Genomic DNA, 20,082 nt, shown 5'->3' on the forward strand with positions numbered 1-20,082 from the left:
CTTACCCAATTTACCTAAAGCGCATGTCTTTGGACTTGTGGGGAAACCAGAGCTCCTGGAGGAAACTCACACGAACACGGGGAGAACATGCAAACTCCACACAGATATGCCATCTGACCCAGCCGAGGCTCGAACCAGAGACCTTCTTGCTGTGAGGTGACAGTGCTACCCACTGAGCCACTGCGCCGCCCAATAAAAAATATTGTATAAAATAAAATATAAAAAGTTCGAAGTTAGAAAGTAGAAATTAGACACACACACGCACACCGGCACATACTTTCAAACTTTTCTTTTTCTATTATCTTTTATTCTGTTTGTTTTTTTCTACAGTATTTCTATTTTTTGTTAGTATAAACAATGCACTAATTAATATGTGCTATGAATATTAATAATATTAATAATTAATATTAATATTAATTAATATTAATTTTTTTTCTAATAATTGTAATATTTTTTTCTACTAGATCTACTTAAATTGACTTTTTTTGAAACTTGAAACATTTGAAAATTGGGTAACACTTTATTTTAATGGTCCATTTGAGTATTAGTAGACTGTCTCCTTAATATCTATTGATACTGCTCAAAGGACATTTAACTGACTATATGAATCTTTGCAAGTACATATCAACTTACACTAACCCTCACTCTAACCCTAACCCTATTCCTAATTTAACAGTCTACCTATAATCTAATGTAAATTAGATATCATTTAGATCAGGCATGTCCAAGCTCGGTCCTGGAGGGCCGGTGTCCTGCAAAGTTTAGTTCCAACCCCAATCGGACACATCTGGGCTAGCTAATCAAGCACTTACTAGGCTTTCTGGAAACATCCGTGCATGTGTGTTGAGGCAAGTTGGAGCTAAAATCTGCAGGACACCGGCCCTCCAGGACCGAGTTTGGACACCCCTGATTTAGATGCAATGTAACTTCAATTCAACAAAATGACCATCAAAATAAAGTTTGACCGAAAGAAAGAAAAGAGTAGTTTACAAAAAGGGTTCACTTTACCAGAATTCACCCTAGTATACAACTCTAGTAGTGGTGTTGATAGTCCATGAAAACAGTATCTGTTTCTGTTTACATATTAATCCCACAATGGAGTAATCATTTATCTTCAGTAATCTGCTTTGAATGTGTAATCAGCAAAAAAACGCTCTGAGCTTTCCAATATCTAGTTAAAAGCTAATGGAGCAGAAAGGCCCGCATGCTTTAAGTCACAGGTCCACAGCTGAGAGCAGGTATAACTCATGATAAGAAGAAAAGCATGGGCTAATACCACGAGGAGGTGACTTTTACCCTCAATATGACCTCATCTAAGCTTTCTTATCACATTTTCCCTCTGCCCTGGATTAAACTATTTGCTATCATTTATACACACTTTATATGGTAGAGTTGAATGAACCGGAACTGATAGAATTACTTTGCAGTTTTCTGCTACTGATGTCATGAGTTTGTCCTTAGATCTCTTCAGGGATCTGACTTCAGTATTTTGTGTTTGTGTCAACACAACAGTAGCTTAAAGTGTGGAGAAATGTTTATTTTTTTATTTATTGTTATTTTTTTATCTATTTATTTATTTATTTATTTATTCCTTTATGTATTTGTTTGTTTATTTTATGTCAACCCACTTTAGGTGAATCGTGTAAAATGAGCTAATATAATTATCCCCTGTTAACTGATTGCCTGAAGAATTTCAAAGTTTTCGTTATTTGTTATGTTTGATTGCACAAAAGAGGAATTAATTCATTTAATATGAAATAATTTGTTCATATTTCTAGCACAAAAATCTCAACATTGAATGAAGTAAAGTTCAAACGTCTTGTTTCTTATTATTTCTATTTTTTTTTAGTCAAAGATTTTTTATAGTTTTATTTATAGATGGCATTGGGGATTTTTTTTATATCTCTGTAAGAATGGGTTTTAACCACAGCGGTTCGAACTGTAGTTCTGCCAAATGACTAAAAAATGATCAGCATGATGGTAAAAAACTGTACATTCTAGTCAAACCATTCTTCTGCAATCTTATACCAAAAACGGAAATAAGGGCTGTATTAATAGCTGAAAATGTGGGAGAGCGTTTATATTATGTAATTGTATTGTATTGCAATATGGAGCAATTATGTGTTGATGTTAAATCAAAAGCACTTCACAAATACTTGAAAATGAAATGATTTAATGACAATAATTCTCTATGGTTACAACTGAATTAATTACAAAATAACTGTATAAAAGGTTAAAATGTGAAATGATAAAAACATATGATATAAATTGTACCCAGCTTAAATTAAAATATAGTTACCAGAAGTAGGAGAGACAGGGGGAGGGAGAGCCAAAGAGAGCAGGTAGGCCTCAAAGAGGCAGAGAAGATAGACTCCAGAGGAGGAGAGGAGCAGAGCAGGAGAGTGCAGACCAGGAAAAAGACAGGCCAGGAAAAGAGACAGAGCAGAGTTTCCCAGCTATTTTGTACCTTTCTTGACCATGTGACTAAAGCCCAAATGCTGAGACATTCAAACTGACCAATCAACATGTGACCACACTGTAAAACCCCCAAAGTCCACACACCAGGCCCTCATCTGACTTTGGAATTTGTGTGAGCCTTCTTGGTGGAAAAGACATATAAACAAATGCATATGATCATTTTCATTCCTACAACTCTATAACTCTATAAAAAATACTGCAAATAAAAAAAGTAAAAGATAATGCAAAGAGAGTTGGGGAAAGGTACTTTTGAAAGTAATGCATTACAATATTGAGTTACTCCCGAAAAGTAGTGGCGTTACTTAGTTACTTTTTATGATAAGTAATGCATTACATTACTTTTGAGTTTTTTTGCTTTACTTCTTCTGACGTGGCTAAGGCTTGATCTGTTTCATTACTTGCAGGATTTTTTTAATAAAACAGCTCTGCAATTGACAATGCATTGTATAGCCTACACCTTTATTTACCTTAAAAACACATAAAAAAATAATAATGTAGTATAATCTTTTTTTCTGAGAACTACCCGACCTTCAAGCTATACATGCCATATATATAGAGATTAATGAAAGTGTCTTATCAGTGAAATCACCAAAATCACTGTCCATGGGGACAAGCCCCTTTTCCCTTTCTTTGATCTGTTTAGAATAATGAGAATACTTCCATCGCAGAAATGTAAGGTTTAACCATCTTGTTTTCTGTCTGTTCCTGCATTCTCTCATTGAGATTCAACGTAATGTTCATTTTAATCCAGCTATTTATTTTTTATAAGCTAATTAATAAAACTCACATTTTTAACTGAAATATTATCACTTAATTTTTCAAAGTGATGCGTTACTTTACTTGTGATGCCTCAAGCCTCATTCACGCTATGAGGGACTAGCAACGGCAAAGCAACCGTTCATTTCAATGAAAAGTGAGCAACTTCCGGCAACCTCCGTATACGCGAGCGACAAGGACCACTGGCGACCAGCTATGCAACAAAGTTGAGAGTCCTTTAAGCAAATGCAGTGCGACTTTCTTGAGCGACAGGCAATATGAGCACCAGTAGTGCTCACGTGATCAGAGGCTCAGAGGCTGATTATAGTCTCCGTGCTGTAGACCGACACAGACCTGTGTTTGCAGCAGATCACCACCCAGAGCGACAGGCAGCTACAAAGTCGCTGCTAGTGGGAATGATGCCTCATTCACCTCATGAAGCATTCTCAAATTTGTCACGTCGCTCGACACGCCCACCTGGTCGCCAACGGTCGCTGTCGCTTGTGTTAATGGAAGTCGCTCACTCTCTGTTATAAATGGTCACTTGCTTTGCCACTGCGAGACGCTCGTAGTGTGAATGAGGCTTTACTCATTACAGAAAAGTTATATTATTATGAAACTCACGTTACTTTTAATGCGTTACCCCAACACTGAATGCAAATAATAATGCAAATAAACAACAACAAATAATAAACAGTTAATAATAATAATAATAATAATAATAATAATAATAATAATAATAATAATAATAATAATAATAATAATACACCGTAAAACCCAGCAGTCAACTTTATCAAATGAAATGAGTGGAGTTAATTCAATATTGACTGAAAGTTAATTCTACTCATTTGAAAAGAGTTTTGAACTCTGTGGCGAAGGTAATGAGTTAATTACTGTAAATACCTCATTGCTTCAACTTAGTAAGTAAGTTCACAGTACTCATATAGATTTGTTTTTTTAACTCAAATGGTTTGTAGCAAGGTTTTCCTCAAGCAGTTTAAGTTGCCTTAACTTACTGTGTTTTACAGAGCTCAACTGGTTTGAGTTCTCTTTATTTATTGGGTTTTTCTGTGCTCAAATTGCTTCATTTACTCAAATGGATTAAGTTCACAGTACTTATCAGGATTAGTTTCTGAACTTAAATGGTTTGTTGCAATCGGTTTCCTCTAACGATTTGAGTTACTTTAACTTTTTGGGTTTTACAGTGTACTAATAAATAATACAAAGAAGAAGAAGTAGAAGAAGAAGTAGAAGAAGAAGAAGAGGAAGAAGAAGAATAGTTTCTCAATTTTGTGTAGAATAATATGTTGTATACAATCAGCCAAGTTATATATGAACAAATTCCTTTGTAAAAATCAAAGATATGAATATAACTGTAATATTTAGAGTATGTAGTGAATGTAAGTATTGTTGAAATGGAGATTTGAGTGCAGAAGAAAATAAACTAAAGCTTGAAATCTACAGACACAATCTGAAATACATCAAAATTGTCAAAAAAAAAAAAAAAAAAAAAAAAAACATGTTGTGGAAAGCCAAGAAACATATTTCAAAAATTGACAGCTGCATGAAAAAGAACTGTGTTTTTGGCTTCAGGGTCTTGCAGTGTATGTTCGTATGTGAGAAGTATGATGAAATATAATGTATATAAGGAGTATGATGAAATATACCATTGTATGTAAGGAATATGATGAAATGAAACTTTTACATGAACTCTAGTTCGCCTGCAATTCGAAGAAATCAGCTAATTGAAATCACCCGTTGCTCTGGTTTACATACAAACTAATATAAACAAGACTTTATTAGTTAATCAGGTTATTACCCACATTGTGGCGTAATCACCGGTGTGTCTAGCTTAGAATATTCAATTTGTTATGCGAGTTATGATGTTAAATAAAGCATGACAGTTTTTCATAGTGTCAGCCGGAACCTTACAGACTCCCTCGTGCAGCTACAGATGCATGAAATCCAATCTTTACAATCGAAAACATCAGTCCGGTGACAGAAATAAAAACTCCATTCATATTCTCCATAGGGAAAGGAGCTTACAAAAACTGATCTAGATACCCTATTATGAGTTGTGGTTGATAATTCATTGTATTTAGTTTAGCTGTTGATGATAAATAAAATGTTTCAAATTGGGAATCAAATTAAGTTAACTTTAGACCAGCAAAGATTAGACTGGTGTTCTGAGTCTTTTTAGTTCTTTGAATTCCTTGAAGTCAGTTTGTGAATTATCAGACTGATTTCACAAGGAAACGTAGCTATTTTACATTTTGTCAGTTTAGTAGCTAATTTATAGGGATGGAAGTTCAGTTATACAAAAATGTATGATTTTAAAATGGATGCGTAGTAAATTGTACGAGATTCATACAAATTAACCACTGAATCAAAAAGTTACCAGTTGCTGTGAGATCGTGTTGGAATTATACATGGACTAACAAATACATCTAATTTATTAATCAAACCTATTTCAGTTTTTAGTGTTTTAAAGGATAATAATAGGATGATTGTGACCGATTCCCAGTACTGGTTTGCAGCTGGAAGGACATCCACTGCGTAAAACCAACACAATCTCACGGCAATTCATAACTTTTTGATTTAGTGGCTAATTCGTAAGAATTCGTTTGATCTAATTCGTACAATTTAGTACAATTTGCTCATCCACCAATTATGTAGCCAGAAGTACGTATGAAAAGTGTCTAACAGTATCTTACAGTACTTACAGTATCTACCGTTGGGTTAGATCTAACAATTTCATGCTGCTGCTTATTTTCCCACATAGGCTGCTTGGTGTTTTCATGCATCAACAGTGGTATGAACCATTATAGAGGTGGTCAAATTTGCATTTAAGGTAGCTTAAATCTTATTTATTATTATTAATACAAGGTTATTAAAATACATATCAAAACTATTATACACTATTTGAGGGCAGACCCTCCTGCACATCTTTTGATCGAATCGAATCTAATCGAATGTTATTTAGATGGGGTCAAACCATCCCAAGCCCCTGTAATTTGCATGCTATGTTTAGTTACTCAAAGGCTTTCAGTCTAAATAGCTTTAACCATTAAAACACCTTATGTAGAGAACCCTTTCCTTGTTCCGTGCTGAATTGGTGATCAATTCCTGCTGCACTGTTGAACCAATTGACCGTTAAGGTTCTCTACGTCATCCTGTACTCATACATACATTTGTCTTTCATGGATGAACAGCCTTTTACGGATCCTTGAATGGGTTAATGACAGGGTAATGATGCAATATTCTAGTAACCACAGATTTGAAATGACTTCTATCGCTATATGGCTGAAAGGGTCTTCATTGTTCATCTGGACAACCTGCTGTCAGATGGTTTCAGTCGCTTTAGAATGCCTCAACATCTTGCAAATCAGTGTAATCTGAAAATGTCAGATAATTATACCAGTATGTTGTAGAGTACTGATCTGCAATCTAGAATCTAGAAAACTGTAGAAATAGATGTTTCTACAGACACAAACAAAAAAACATGATTGATTATGCTAATTTGATGAACTAACAAAATATAGTTTGAACTGAAAGTGATGTGGTTGAAAGAGTACTAAAAATTATACTTTTACTTGAAAATTACTTGCCAAAAATGTAGAATAAGTAGAGTAAAAGTATCTGTGTATTTGGTCACACTTTACAATAAGGTTTCATTAGTTAATGTATTTACTAACGTAAACTAATAATGAGCAATACTTGTACAACATTAATTAACCATAGTTCAACATTTTTTTAATGTATTATTAACATCCAAATTTATGCTAGCTAACATTAGTTAATGTACCATGAGTTAACATGAATTAACAAGGAACAACTGTATTTTTATTAACTGATGATAACTAACATGAACAAATACTCCAACCAATGCACTGTTCAATGTTTGTTCAAGTTAGTTAATGCATTAACTAACATTAAATAATACAATCTTATTGTAAAGTGTACTGTGTATTTTTAATTGAGTATCTATATGAATAAACAAATAATATATGTCTGTTCTAAATGCCACTCAAAGTATAAGTAAAAGTTGCCTTTTATAAGTACTCAAGAGTAGGGAGTAATGAATTTATGCAGTGAAAATGATTCCACCATATACCTATTTTATGTAGTTTTCTTTTAAGGGTGTTTCCAAGTCTTAGTTATTTTTTTTCCCATTCATTTAAAACGAATAAACTTATAAAATAGTGACTGCAGATTGAAGGAAAATAGCGCAGTAAAAGTTCTGATGCAGCACTAAAAATGTATTCAAGTGAAAGTACACATCTTTTTAACTTCTTAGTAAAGTACAAATCCTCTGAAAAAGTGCTTACAGTAATTTGAAGAATTGTAATGTATTATTTGACACCACTGCTTCTGTGTAAGCAGTGCTTTATTTATAGTAAACTTTATTTACAGTGAAACTGCACGTTTCTCTCACTTAGTTAAATGCGGGTTAAACGTTACTTTTCTCACCGTTAGGACATCCAAGATGTAGATAATTTTTCTTCAGTAAAACATTAAAGAAGATTTTTAGCTGGAGTCACATTACTTAGTGATTCATAAAATGCAAGTTAATGCCTACATGCACTTTGGGAGTCAAAAAAACTACATAGAAGTAATTTTTGGGTGGTCAATGCCTTTAAGGCCTATACATTCCAGCTGAAATGGGGATAATAAAACAGGTTAACCGGTTTACATGACCACAAGCAAAATCAGACTGTGTGTACTGTATAAACATGTCCACTCAGTAAAACAACTGTCACTTAATTACTAACTGATGCAATCCAGCTCATTTTGACCTCTCCATTATTTGATAAGTGACCCTGGACAACAAAACAAGGCTTATGTTGGTCAGGCATATTTTTGGCAAAAAAAAAACAAAAAAAAACATTGTATTGGTCAAAATGACTCTTTTATGCCAAAAATCTGTAGAATATTTAGTAAAGCTCATGTTCCATCAAGTCATTTTAAAATTGTATTGCCATAATTTTATCAGAACCAAATATCTGAATAGTAATCTGTATTGCTGAGAACATAATTTTAAATGCAATTTCTCAGTATTTAGATTTAAAAAAAATGAAACCAATGAAGCCATATGAAACCATACATCAAGGAATTCTCAAATATTGTCCTGTCCCAACAAACCATACATTAATGGAAAGCTTATTTATTCAACTTACCATCAATGTATGGTTTGTTGGGTGGTTTTGTTGTCCAGACACAGTCACGTATACACTACGTGACCAAAGTCTTGTCGCCTATCCAAGTTTTAGCAACAACAAATAATAACTTGACTTCTGGTTGATCATTTGGTATCAGAAGTGGCTTATATGAAAGGCAAAGGCCTCTAGATTACGCTTATTTTTACCAGAATAAAATATGATAATGCCTTGATTTTTATTTATTAATATGGGACAGTAAGGTCTGACTTAGACAAAAGTCTTGTCACTTAACAGAAATGATATACAGTATAGAATATAAAGTCATAGTGCAGTGGAAAAAAGAATTAATATTGTGTATGACTCCCCTGGAGCTTGGATGACGGCATCCACATCTCTGCAATGACTCAAATAACTTATTATGAAAGTCATCTGGAATGGCAAAGAAAGCATTCTTGCAGGACTCCCAGAGTTCATCAAGATTCTTTGGATTCATCTTCAATGCCTCTTCCTTCATCTTACCCCAGACATGATCAATAATGTTCATGTCTGGTGAATGGGCTGGCCAATCCTGAAGCACCTTGACCTTGTTTGCTTTCAGAAACTTTGATATGGATGCTGAAGCGAAGGAGCGCCATCCTGCTAAAGAATTTCCCCTCTCCTTTGGTTTGTAATGTAATGGGCAGCACAGATGTCTTGATACCTCAGGCTGTTGCTGTTGCCATCCACTCTGCAAATCTCTCGCTCGTCCCCATACTGAATGTAACCCCAAACCATGATTTTTTCTTCACCAAACTTGACTGATTTCAGTGAGAATCTTGGGTCCATGCGCATTATAATAGGTCTTCTGCAGTATTTGTGACGGTTGGAATGCAGTTCAATCAGATTCATCAGAGAAATATACCTTCTGCCACTTTTCCAAATGATCAACTAGAAGTCCTGTTATTATTTATTGCCTTTACAACTAAGATCAACGACAAGACTTTTGTCAGGTAGTGTATGTTTTATAGCACACAGTGCTTACACTCACCATGCTTGAGAAATGTTTGTAATACTAGTAGATTCCAGTTAGCAAGTCATACTTTAAATAAATGATTGCTATTAGGACTTCAGGGCTCACATAAATTCAGCATGAAGCGGATTTCCTTTTCTGAGAGCATAATTTACGATCTTATACACCGTTAAATATAGACCTGACATGATCTGATATGTAAATCAGGATAATGACAGCTATTACATTACAGCCGAGGATTATGACTCTGTTCCTGTCTCCAGTTCATTACAGAATTGGCCTTTTGCCTTTTCCCTTCAGACTGTAGTAAATTCATTTATTTGCATTTTTTTTCCACTGAGGAGATTTGTGTCATGACTTAGCTGATCGGTACAAATATTAATAGGGCTTTGATATGAAGGTGGTATGTCTTTATTGAGATTTATGAGTCGGATGGAATGAAACGATCAGTTGCCTCGAGCAAAGCTTTTTTCTCATTTGTGCTGATACTAATGTGAATTATTTATTTCTTCCACACAGATTCATTTCTGCAGGGCACTGCGGGTACAAACAAATGAAAGCACACATATTTGACAGCTTAAAGTATGCTGTTTCTGTGACCTGAAGGTCTTTATGTGTGTGTGATGGAGGTCAGTCAGAGACAGAGATAGATGCTGAGGAAATTATGGGCTGTGATTGTTTGTTCAGGCTGCTCTGGTGAATAATGACAATATTATGACATTTCTGATGGAACTGAAAATGCAAGTTGAATTGAAATACAATGGAAAGTAACTGAGGTTATGTGCAATAAGAAGTGTAATTTATCAGTAGAGTAAAATATGTGGTTTAGTATATTTATATATAAATTATAGAACGTTTTGCTCTTTTTTATTTGGCATTTTTGCTTATGGGAGCAAGAAATCACACATAGACTCTTTACTAAGCTCTACTTTTTCTCTTTTGATAGTTTTTTATCCCTCATATTTTGTTTATTAACCCCCCCCCCCATTTAATTACTGTTTTTAAATTATTCCTTCATTATTTCTCTTTTAGATATGAGGGGAAAATTAAGCCTTTGTTATATGAGTTTTACACATTTTCTGTATTAATTTGGGTTTTGACAGAAAAAAAGAATACCTGCATTTTAAAAAGCTCTATTTTATTTTTATTTTTAAATTATATTTATAGCTATACATATGTTAATCAATTTAAGTTCTTCTACCTAATTTTTATTGTTTATTTTTTCCCTTTAGGGCATGAAGCAAATATTTATTTTTCAAAATTATTTATGCTTTTTAAATTTCACGATTTTAATTACTGCTTTAATTTTTCATTACTTTGTGAAAAATTAAAACATTCCTAAAGTATTTAAGGCTGTAGTACATTTATATCTATTTAATATATATCAATTTCATTGCTTATTTTTATGTATTATTTTATTAAAAGTAGTAGTAGTAGTAGTAGTAGTAGTAATATTAATATTATTATTATATTAATTGCTTTTTTTATTTTATCTCTATATTTAACTTTAATTTATAATATTTTTTTAATGAATTGGCTAAACATGAAAGTACACATTCCATATACAGTATTATGCTAAGCATATTTTTGGCTACACATATCTAAATCACTTTAAATTTCTATGTGCTTTGGTTTATGGAAGCAATACATTTTATACAAATATATATGGGCACCCCCTATATTATTGTAAAATTATTCTAATTTATTTATTTATTTGTTTATTTGTTTATTTATCTTTTATCATGTATTTATTTATTTTATAGATTTTAATTTTTATTCTAATTTTCTATAGCTTATTTATTTTTTATCTGTATCATTTTATTTATTTTGTTAATTTATTTTATAGATTTTATTATTTATTCTAATTTTTCATTGCTTATTAATTAATTAATTAATTTATCTTGTGTCATTATATTTATTTTATTATTTTATTTATTGATTTTATTATTTATTCTAATTTTGTATTGCTTATTTATTTATTTTTCTTGTATCATTTTATTTATTTATTTTACTATTTTATTTAATAGATTTTATTATTTATTCAAATTTTTATTGCTTATTTATTTATCTTGCATCATTTTATTTATTTTCTTATTTCATTTTACAGGTTTTCTCATTTATTCAACCATTCTATTTATTTTTATTACTTATTTATTTATTTAATTGTTTAATTACTTTGTATCATTTTTTTATGTACATTTCAATTTTTTGACATTTGCACTATTGAAAACATCAAAAAGCAAACAATGCACATCCAACATTAAGGGGAAAGTACAACACAAAACTCCACCATGTTTATTACGCTCTGTAAATTAATTTAGGTAACAAAAAGTAAGTTTAAACATTAAGCTTCTTTCCTTAAATCAACTTTTGGAAATCACCTTGGTTTTGCCTTGTCTGCATTTGAGCCTTTGCAGTGAATGGCTGGCTCCTCTGTCGAGTCTGAGCTGTGATTGGCTCTCTTTTCTATTGTGTAGGCTGGTGCTGTATAAAAGGTCAGCTGGAGGAGGAGACTGCATTGAGATTGTGAGGATCTACGTTGTGACACTCAGACTCCTTTTCTCTTGCTTTGGATTTTTATTACGCACCAGCAACATGTGTAAAGGGCTTGCTGCCCTTCCTGCAACGTGCTTGAAAAGGTAACTATACCTCAATGGAAATCTTTGGAGATATTTTTGTGATTAATTTAATGTTTAAGACTTGACTTATACTTTAGGGAAAGAGAAATATATGTTTTTTTGGATATCAGATTTTATTGTTTTCACTGAGTGATGTTGCTTTTTTTAAGCTTGTGATAAATTCCAAGCAGATTTTAAGAGAAAATAAATTAATCATAACCAGGTTATGTTTGCATATATTGAGTGTCTACATCTAAATTTTATTTTATCTTATTTTATTCTTTTCAACAGCGCCAAAGATATAAAACATAAGATTGGCTTCCTGCTTCAAAAGCCCGATTCACCCCAAGAGCAAAAGACTCTGAAGGAAAAAGAGAAGGAGAAAGACAAGGAGGTGAAGGTCACTGTGGTTAACAGGTAAGACTGATCCAGCATGATTTAATTTTAATTTAATTTAATTTAATTTAATTTAATTTAATTTAATTTAATTTAATTTAATTTAATTTAATTTAATTTAATTTTTTATCTTGTTTTATTAATTTTTTTTGTTTTGTTTTATTTTATTTGTTTTAATTTATTTGTTTTAATTTATTATTTTTTAAATTGTTATTAATAAATGTAGTAGAGTGATTTACCATGGCTTATTTTCTTTTCTTTTCTTTTTTATCAAATATGATTTTATTTTATCAAATAGTTTTAAATTAGCCGGTAAGATTGATTCAGTGGGGCATAATATAGATATTAATTCATAATTAACATTATGTTTTTATTTAATTTTAAATATAAAAAAATGTAATATTATATTGCTACATAACTATGTTACATTCAAAATTATTGTAGATTTTATTGATAGCAGTTCTTACTTTTATAAATGTAATATAATATATTTACACAACCATTTAATCAATCCTCCCTCTTGTTTCAGAATCACTCCTGCCGAAACTGAGAAATGGAAAACATCTTTTACCAACCTGATCAAAAACGACGGTAAGCCTCAAAATGATATGCTCCTGCAATAAAACAGCAGATGAAGGCATCATGCATTAGCTAGGATCCATCTAACGAATTAAGAAACCATCAGTCTACAACATTGACCCTTGTTTATTGGGCCTTGTCTTCTCTGTCAAAGAGTCCTTGGCCTCATTAATGTGTCAGTAGAAGATGACTCTGGCAGGACATGACCGTGTCCTTCTCACGCTCCAGAGACTGTGTGCTACGTGTCTTCAGACTGCGCTGGTGGCCCCTGAAGAGCCCCAATGCTGTGCTCTGGGGGCCTGCAGGGGTCATCGACCAGCGGGACAGTCTTTAGAGAGTCTCTTCAGACTCAAAGAGCTGAACTCCTCATTCCTGAAAGCCCTCAGCGTCCACTAACTAGAGCTAGAGTCAGTTTAGAGGGAGTTTTCAGTGTATAAAAAGAGCCTATCTTACGTTATATTATAATGTATTGTATTAGATTATATTTAAGAAAATATCACAAAAAAACTTAATAAAAATGTAAATAGTTACGTTATACTAAAATACAGCTTCATACTGTAATTGTGAGTTTTTATTATATTTATATTATATTATATAAAAAAAATTTATAATATTTTTGACTTAGTATACTATTTATTTGTATTTAGTCTCACTGAAATCTTTCCTTGCCGATAGTTGAAATGTTACTTATTAAATAATTAATACTGAATATTTAAGTCTAATTTCATATTATTTTACTATTTATTCCATTTTATTTCTTAATAATGAGTTTAGATTCAGATTTGAATTTTTAAACTCATTTAAACAATATATTATGTTATATTATATTATATTATATTATATTATATTATATTATATTATATTATATTATATTATATTATATTATATTATATTATATTATATTATATTATACATAAAAAAATCTAAAACATAAAGATTAAAATATACAAATATTATATTAGTATATTAAAAATTTCTCAAACACAATAAAACAAAGAGTATATGTAATTTGTAAGTACCAAAAGCATGGCAGTAGTTAAAATGACAGTAAAGTACTATAATAAAATAACATTCAGTCATTTATATATTAAATCCTGTTATTTTTAAAGTCATAATATTAAACAAAAAGTTTAATATTGCTTGTAATTTATTTTAATTAGTTTAGTCCATTAAGTCTCACCTGAAATCCTTTTCCTCCAGATGGTCGCAAGGCTTTCGCATCCTTCCTGCAGTCCGAATACAGTCAAGAGAACATTGAATTCTGGGTAGCTTGTGAGGATTTCAAGCAGACGCCAGCAGACAAGATGAACCTGAAAGCCAGAAATATATTTGAGCGATACATTAAGGCAGATTCCCCCCGTGAGGTGAGAGCTTTTTACCTGACCACCATAAAACTCTTTCACACATGTACATCAAATATACTTATAAAGCTTTATTATCTTCACAGGTCAATCTGGATTCGGTCACTAGAGAGCAGACCAGAAAGAACCTGGAAATGTGTGATGTTTCGTGTTTTGACGAAGCTCAGAGTAAAATCTTCACACTTATGGAAAAGGACTCGTACCGGCGATTCCTGAGATCCAGACTGTTCCTAGAACTGTCTCAACCTACGATGGACAACAAACCCTGTGGTTTAGAGAAGAAAGCAAAGCGACAGATTTCTGACTACAGTCAGTGTTTGCCTAGTTATGCCTAAGCAGAGCCGTCTGCTCCTACATGAACAAAAGTACACTATGAACTGTGGCGTGTTGTGACCTTCACTCATCGGGCTGTGTAAAATGAATGACGTTTAATGCGAAACACTGCAGCTGAATTAGCTAATAATAATAGTTGTCATCATACTTATCCAGTTAATTGAGTTGAACTTTTTTCTTTAAATGTTATGTTTGAATGAGGAAGTGCATATTTTGGATACTACACAAAATTTGGAAAGTTGGATGATCTTTGACATTAGATTACATTTTTACTTATATTTTTTTATCATTCCATAATTAAGAAAATACTGCAAGCTGCCAAAAATTAAACAAATAAATTTAATAATTTCTTTTTTGTGGAATTAAATGTATATAATCAGACATATAATGTACTGAATATACAAATCCCTCAGTAAAAAAAAACCTTCAGAATATAGATATGTATAAAACTGTAAAGTTTGATGTAAGAGGAGATTTACGGCTTAGTGCGAGAGAAGAGAATGTTGTAAAGATGGCTTTTAAAAAGTATTTTGTAATTAAAATCTAAAGACACACAATTATAAAGTGTGTTAAAAACAAACCAAAAAAATTGTGGAACAACTGGTTTAAATGTATTTCCCTTTAAGAGGTCGCAAACCTTTAAGTGTTTTTTTTTTCTGCAGGGATTTTGAAGAAATTTAGAAACCAGTGACCGTTAGCCAAAACAAACACTTTAAAAGTCAATAGTTACAGGTTTCCAACATTTTTCAAAATAACTTGTTTTGTGTGAGCAAAAAGGAAACTTAAAGGTTTGTGACAAGTGAAGGGTTAGAAATGGATGGCAGATCTTTCTGTTTGGGGTGAAATATCCCTTTTGTTTCATCTGTTTTGGATGTTTTCTTTACATTAGAATGAAGAAAAACTTCATGAAAAGCCAAAAAGCCCAATAGCTGCAGTGTCTCGTCTTAAGACTAAATAAGAGGATTTGTGTGCCAGAGCCAATTAGAATTCATTTGATGTTTCAGCCATCATGATTGTAAAACATTTGCTTTTCAGACCCCTTCAAATCCCCAAAGCTATTTCTCTCACATTTACTGCAGCTTCTGCATTGAAATATGTGTATCAAATCGCCACTTGAGTAAGACGTTATCTTCTATATGGGATTTGTGGAAGCGATGTTTTCACCAACAACATAACTTAACCCACATCTACCCAGTCAAGCTGCATTGAACTGGTTTTGGGAAAACAACGCCTGACGTAGTTTACAACTAAATGACTGTTACAACTTTGTTTGATGCTATGATGAGAATAGGAACATCATTAACAATAACCAACTGTATCCTCTTTACTCTTGTAACGTTATGTAATGCATATATATATATATATTTATATTTGTTTGTATAAGCTCTTTTGAGGTGATCGTTCACCCAAAAATGAACATTTACTATCAAGTGAGTTTTAAACTTTATATAGAATTTCTTTCTTCTGTTGAAGGCAAAAAAAACCTTTTTGAGGAATGCTCGGAAGTCAGAAGTCAATGACAACTCGTTTTCAGCATTCTTTAAAATGTCTTATTTTGTGTTCTATAGAAGAGAGAAAATATGTAGAGGATGATGACAGTATTTTCATTTTTGGGTGACTGTTTCTTTAACTCTAATGGTGACGTACACATTCTTTCTACTTAAAATGTGAACTTCAGTTTTCTTTCTCTGTTGGCCATCCATCATAATCCACCAAATGACAAGTGAATGTGATAAAATGTGCATGTGCAATGTATATAACCTGTCACTAACAGTGATTCACAAATCGTGCTGTACCTGTATAAACAAACTGTGTGTTGGCAGACTTAACATATCAAACCACAGATGCTCCGGTTCAAATAAATGGCCAAACATGTGAGTTGTTTACATATTTGTTTACTATTTCCATATTTATTTTTGTCATATTTGTGAATAAAATCACATATACAATTTAACTGGTCTCTGGAATTATCTATCTATTTATCTCTATTTATCTATTCATTCTGAGCTTAAAAACAGAATGCTAAGAATAATCAAAATATATTTAATGATGTAGCCATTATTTTAAAAAAGTTCTTCAAAATATATGAATTAATTTATAGAATTTTTTTTTTACATAAAACTAATTGCTACTTTAAAACATAGAAATGCCACCGCCAGATACTGCTTTATTTACATTTGCTATTTATTTTTTGTTACCTATTTAACAAAAGAAAAACAACTGTTCAAATGTTGAGCTTAAAAAGAATAGTTTATGTTTTGAATATATACATAAATACGCTTATATATAGAGCTACATACATAAATAGAGTTACAAAATAAATAATGACAAATGTCAAAACACATAAAAGCAAACTGAGTTCAGTCCTCCGTATATCTTCAATAAATATATCTTCAATAAATTTATCTTCATTTTTTAAAGCCTTATTTTAGGTCTTTAAAAATATAATTTAAGCTATAAAATAAATTTTTAATACTATCTAGTATGCTATTTCTATCATATATATGTATTTTTGTATATGTTTTTAAACTTTCAAATAAACAAAAAATAAACAATAAGAGGACTTTATAAAACACGCATGTTTATATTTCTGACTGAAATTTGTTTTATTTAATTTTAATGTCTGTCAACTACATAATACTCATTTAAACAACGACATACCATTTGTTTGTTTCTGTATGTAATTAATAAAAACTGCATTTTTAGTTTATTTCCTTCACAAAATAAATAAATTAACTAAATTAATTTCAATTAAATAAAATTAATTAATAAAGAAAGAAAGAAAGAAAGAAAGAAAGAAAGAAAGAAAGAAAGAAAGAAAGAAAGAAAGAAAGCTCCATGTCAATAACCCTCATCTGTCCTAACACACGATAATAAGCCTCCATGTAATATGATTGTGACGTAATGGAGGATTGCAATTGTGGATGTTTAGGACATTGAGTGAAAGAGCACAGGAAGTTCAAATATTCCAAAAAACTATAAGGTCTCTCTGGGGTGTTGTTCCCATATTCCTAAAAGGACAATGTCTATCTGGAAAACAAGACGCTTTGGGTAAGATTACTTATTAACTATCAATACTGACGCATTTAGCACGTATCCTTTTCGCGGCTAAACCAAAAAACAAACGATTCAATATTTCACCTTCCTCAAGAGAAGATAAAGACGTGGTTTTTAGACTCTCAACAGAAAAAGAAAAGATTACCTTGGCGAAGTCAACGTGACCCAAGACACACGCAAACACATGGATTCAATCAAGACTGTTGTTTAGATGCTGATGTGAGAGAACATTTGATTCTGTTTTTTGGATTTATGGAATTAGACTGTGTGTAAGCAATACAGTGTATGCTGGTCAGTTGGGTAAAATGATTTAACTAATAGTTAGCTTCCTACTCCACCAGTTGCCTGTTTTACATAAAAATTACAAATATTAAAATAAATTTATTACAATAGATTTAAACTGATATGCAAATGAGGCATTATTTCGGTAAAATTGCGCACATTTGCATACTGTACATTTTCAGTACAAAAAATTTCACATTGGATAAAGCCAGGTTCTATTTGTTTATTTAATTGTTAACACATTAGATTAAAAAAATGTACAGAGGGGATTTTAGCAATTACTTTATCACTCCATAATTTCAAAAATACAGCAATAGCCAGATTTCGTTTCTGAATTATTTGTTGAATAAAATGTTCTTTATAACATTGGAACAAATTCCTCACAAATTCATAAATGTGAATTAAACTGTGGAGTTTGGTGTATTTGAGAGAAAATCTACTGATACAAACTGCTAAAATAAAAACACTTAAAAGTGTGTGTTTGTCTTTACATCTAAAACACTTAAAAGCCCCAAATCTCAAAACTGATGCATGAAAAAAAATGCATAAGATGAATTTACTGTCTCATCTCATATTCTTAAAAACAACGCAGAGGTTTTTCTTTTTTTTCTGAGTAATCAAAGTGGGCTGAGATGGAGTGGGTTCTTCAGGATGGGAACATTTAGTTCTGATCTCTTTTGTACTTCCCGTTTGAAGTAGGAAACAGAGAAAATCTTGGGATGTAAACAAATGATGTGACACTTCAAAGGCATATTATACACTCAAAGCAAATCATAAACACAAATGGAGTAATGAGTGAAATGATTATTATGATGTATTGCTGTGCATTTCATACAGAGCCATGGGGAACAAAAGAAAAGTTTTTCCCAAAGTTTGTGATGACTGAAACCATGACTAAAGAGAAATGATCAAAGAAGTTTATTTTAAAAATGCAACAGTAATACTGTGTATAATAATATATCATTTTTAATTAATTTCAAACACTTTGGCTGCATTAATAACGCAAGTTTTAATGCATAGATATAATATTATGACTAGTGAAGGGACTAAACAGAAAAGAACATGAATGAATGAATATTATGACTTTATGACATTTGGATGTATAGCTCAGAATGTAAACAACCATCTCATGCAGATTTTTGCTTACACCTGCAACAAATTCCAATTTATATGACATTTGGATGTATAGCTTAGAATGTAAACAACCAAATATCTCATGCAGATTTTTGCTTACACCTGCAACAAATTCCAATCTAAATGACATTTGGATGTATAGCTTAGAATGTAAACAAACAAACAAACAAACAAACTCCAATCTATCCTAAATGCTTTTGTTTATTTTTCTTTATTTTTCCTGTGTAAATTCAGTATAAACTGCAGCACATTTCTTTGTTTTAGTGAACAAACAATATACTGTATATTGCCAGCTACAATGTATCTGCCAGCTACAATGCTGAAAGCATTTAATAAATGACTCTTTATCGTGATTGCAGATAATGCGTCCACTGTACGTTTTTCAAAATATGTCCACTTAAGAATAATAACATGTTTCACTTCAGGGATTTTCCATCTTCATACCTGCCAACACCACAAGTTGTCTAGTGCGATTTTCTATTCTGTTTTTCATTCTATCTTCTATTTTCGAGTAGATGATTGTTATATTATATTATATTATATTATATTATATTATATTATATTATATTATATTATATTATATTATATTATATTATATTATATTATATTGAGTAACTTTATTATTATGTGGCGACTGTTTCTCAGTGTTGGGTTGTGGCTGGAAGGGCATCCGCTGCGTAAAACAAATGCTGGAAAAGCTGGCAGTTCATTCCGCTGTGGCGACCCCTGATGAATAAATGGACTAAGCCGAAAAGAAAATGAATGAATGAATGAATGTGGCAACGGCTGATGAATCAGGGACAAAGCCAAAGCAAAGTGAGTGAATTTATTTATTTAAATTATTATTAGAATTATTATACTGTAGATCACCTAGTTCAGTCAATTTGTCACTGTATATTGTGACGACCACATACATCTTT

At 31.7% G+C, this 20,082-nt stretch overlaps 1 protein-coding gene across 1 annotated transcript; it reads left to right on the plus strand.

The window, feature by feature from the left end:
- The first annotated feature begins 11,934 nt into the window (after positions 1 to 11,934).
- On the plus strand, positions 11,935 to 16,643 carry rgs4 (regulator of G protein signaling 4). The gene is made up of 5 exons (XM_056460128.1): positions 11,935 to 12,041; positions 12,312 to 12,437; positions 12,946 to 13,007; positions 14,196 to 14,359; positions 14,443 to 16,643. Exons 1-5 carry the CDS (start codon positions 11,998 to 12,000, stop codon positions 14,689 to 14,691), a joined length of 645 nt encoding a protein of 214 aa, XP_056316103.1. The 5' UTR covers positions 11,935 to 11,997; the 3' UTR covers positions 14,692 to 16,643.
- Positions 16,644 to 20,082: the final 3,439 nt, after the last annotated feature.

Source organism: Danio aesculapii, chromosome 6 (genome assembly GCF_903798145.1).
Source record: "Danio aesculapii chromosome 6, fDanAes4.1, whole genome shotgun sequence".
Taxonomy (NCBI): Eukaryota; Metazoa; Chordata; class Actinopteri; order Cypriniformes; family Danionidae; genus Danio; species Danio aesculapii.

Coding starts and splice junctions, on each gene's coding strand:
- rgs4 (XM_056460128.1), top strand. CDS start 11,998: ATGTGTAAAGGGCTTGCTGCCCTTCCTGCAACGTGCTTGAAAAG. Junction 12,438..12,945: donor AAGGTCACTGTGGTTAACAG/GTAAGACTGATC, acceptor CTCTTGTTTCAG/AATCACTCCTGCCGAAACTG. Junction 13,008..14,195: donor CAACCTGATCAAAAACGACG/GTAAGCCTCAAA, acceptor CTTTTCCTCCAG/ATGGTCGCAAGGCTTTCGCA.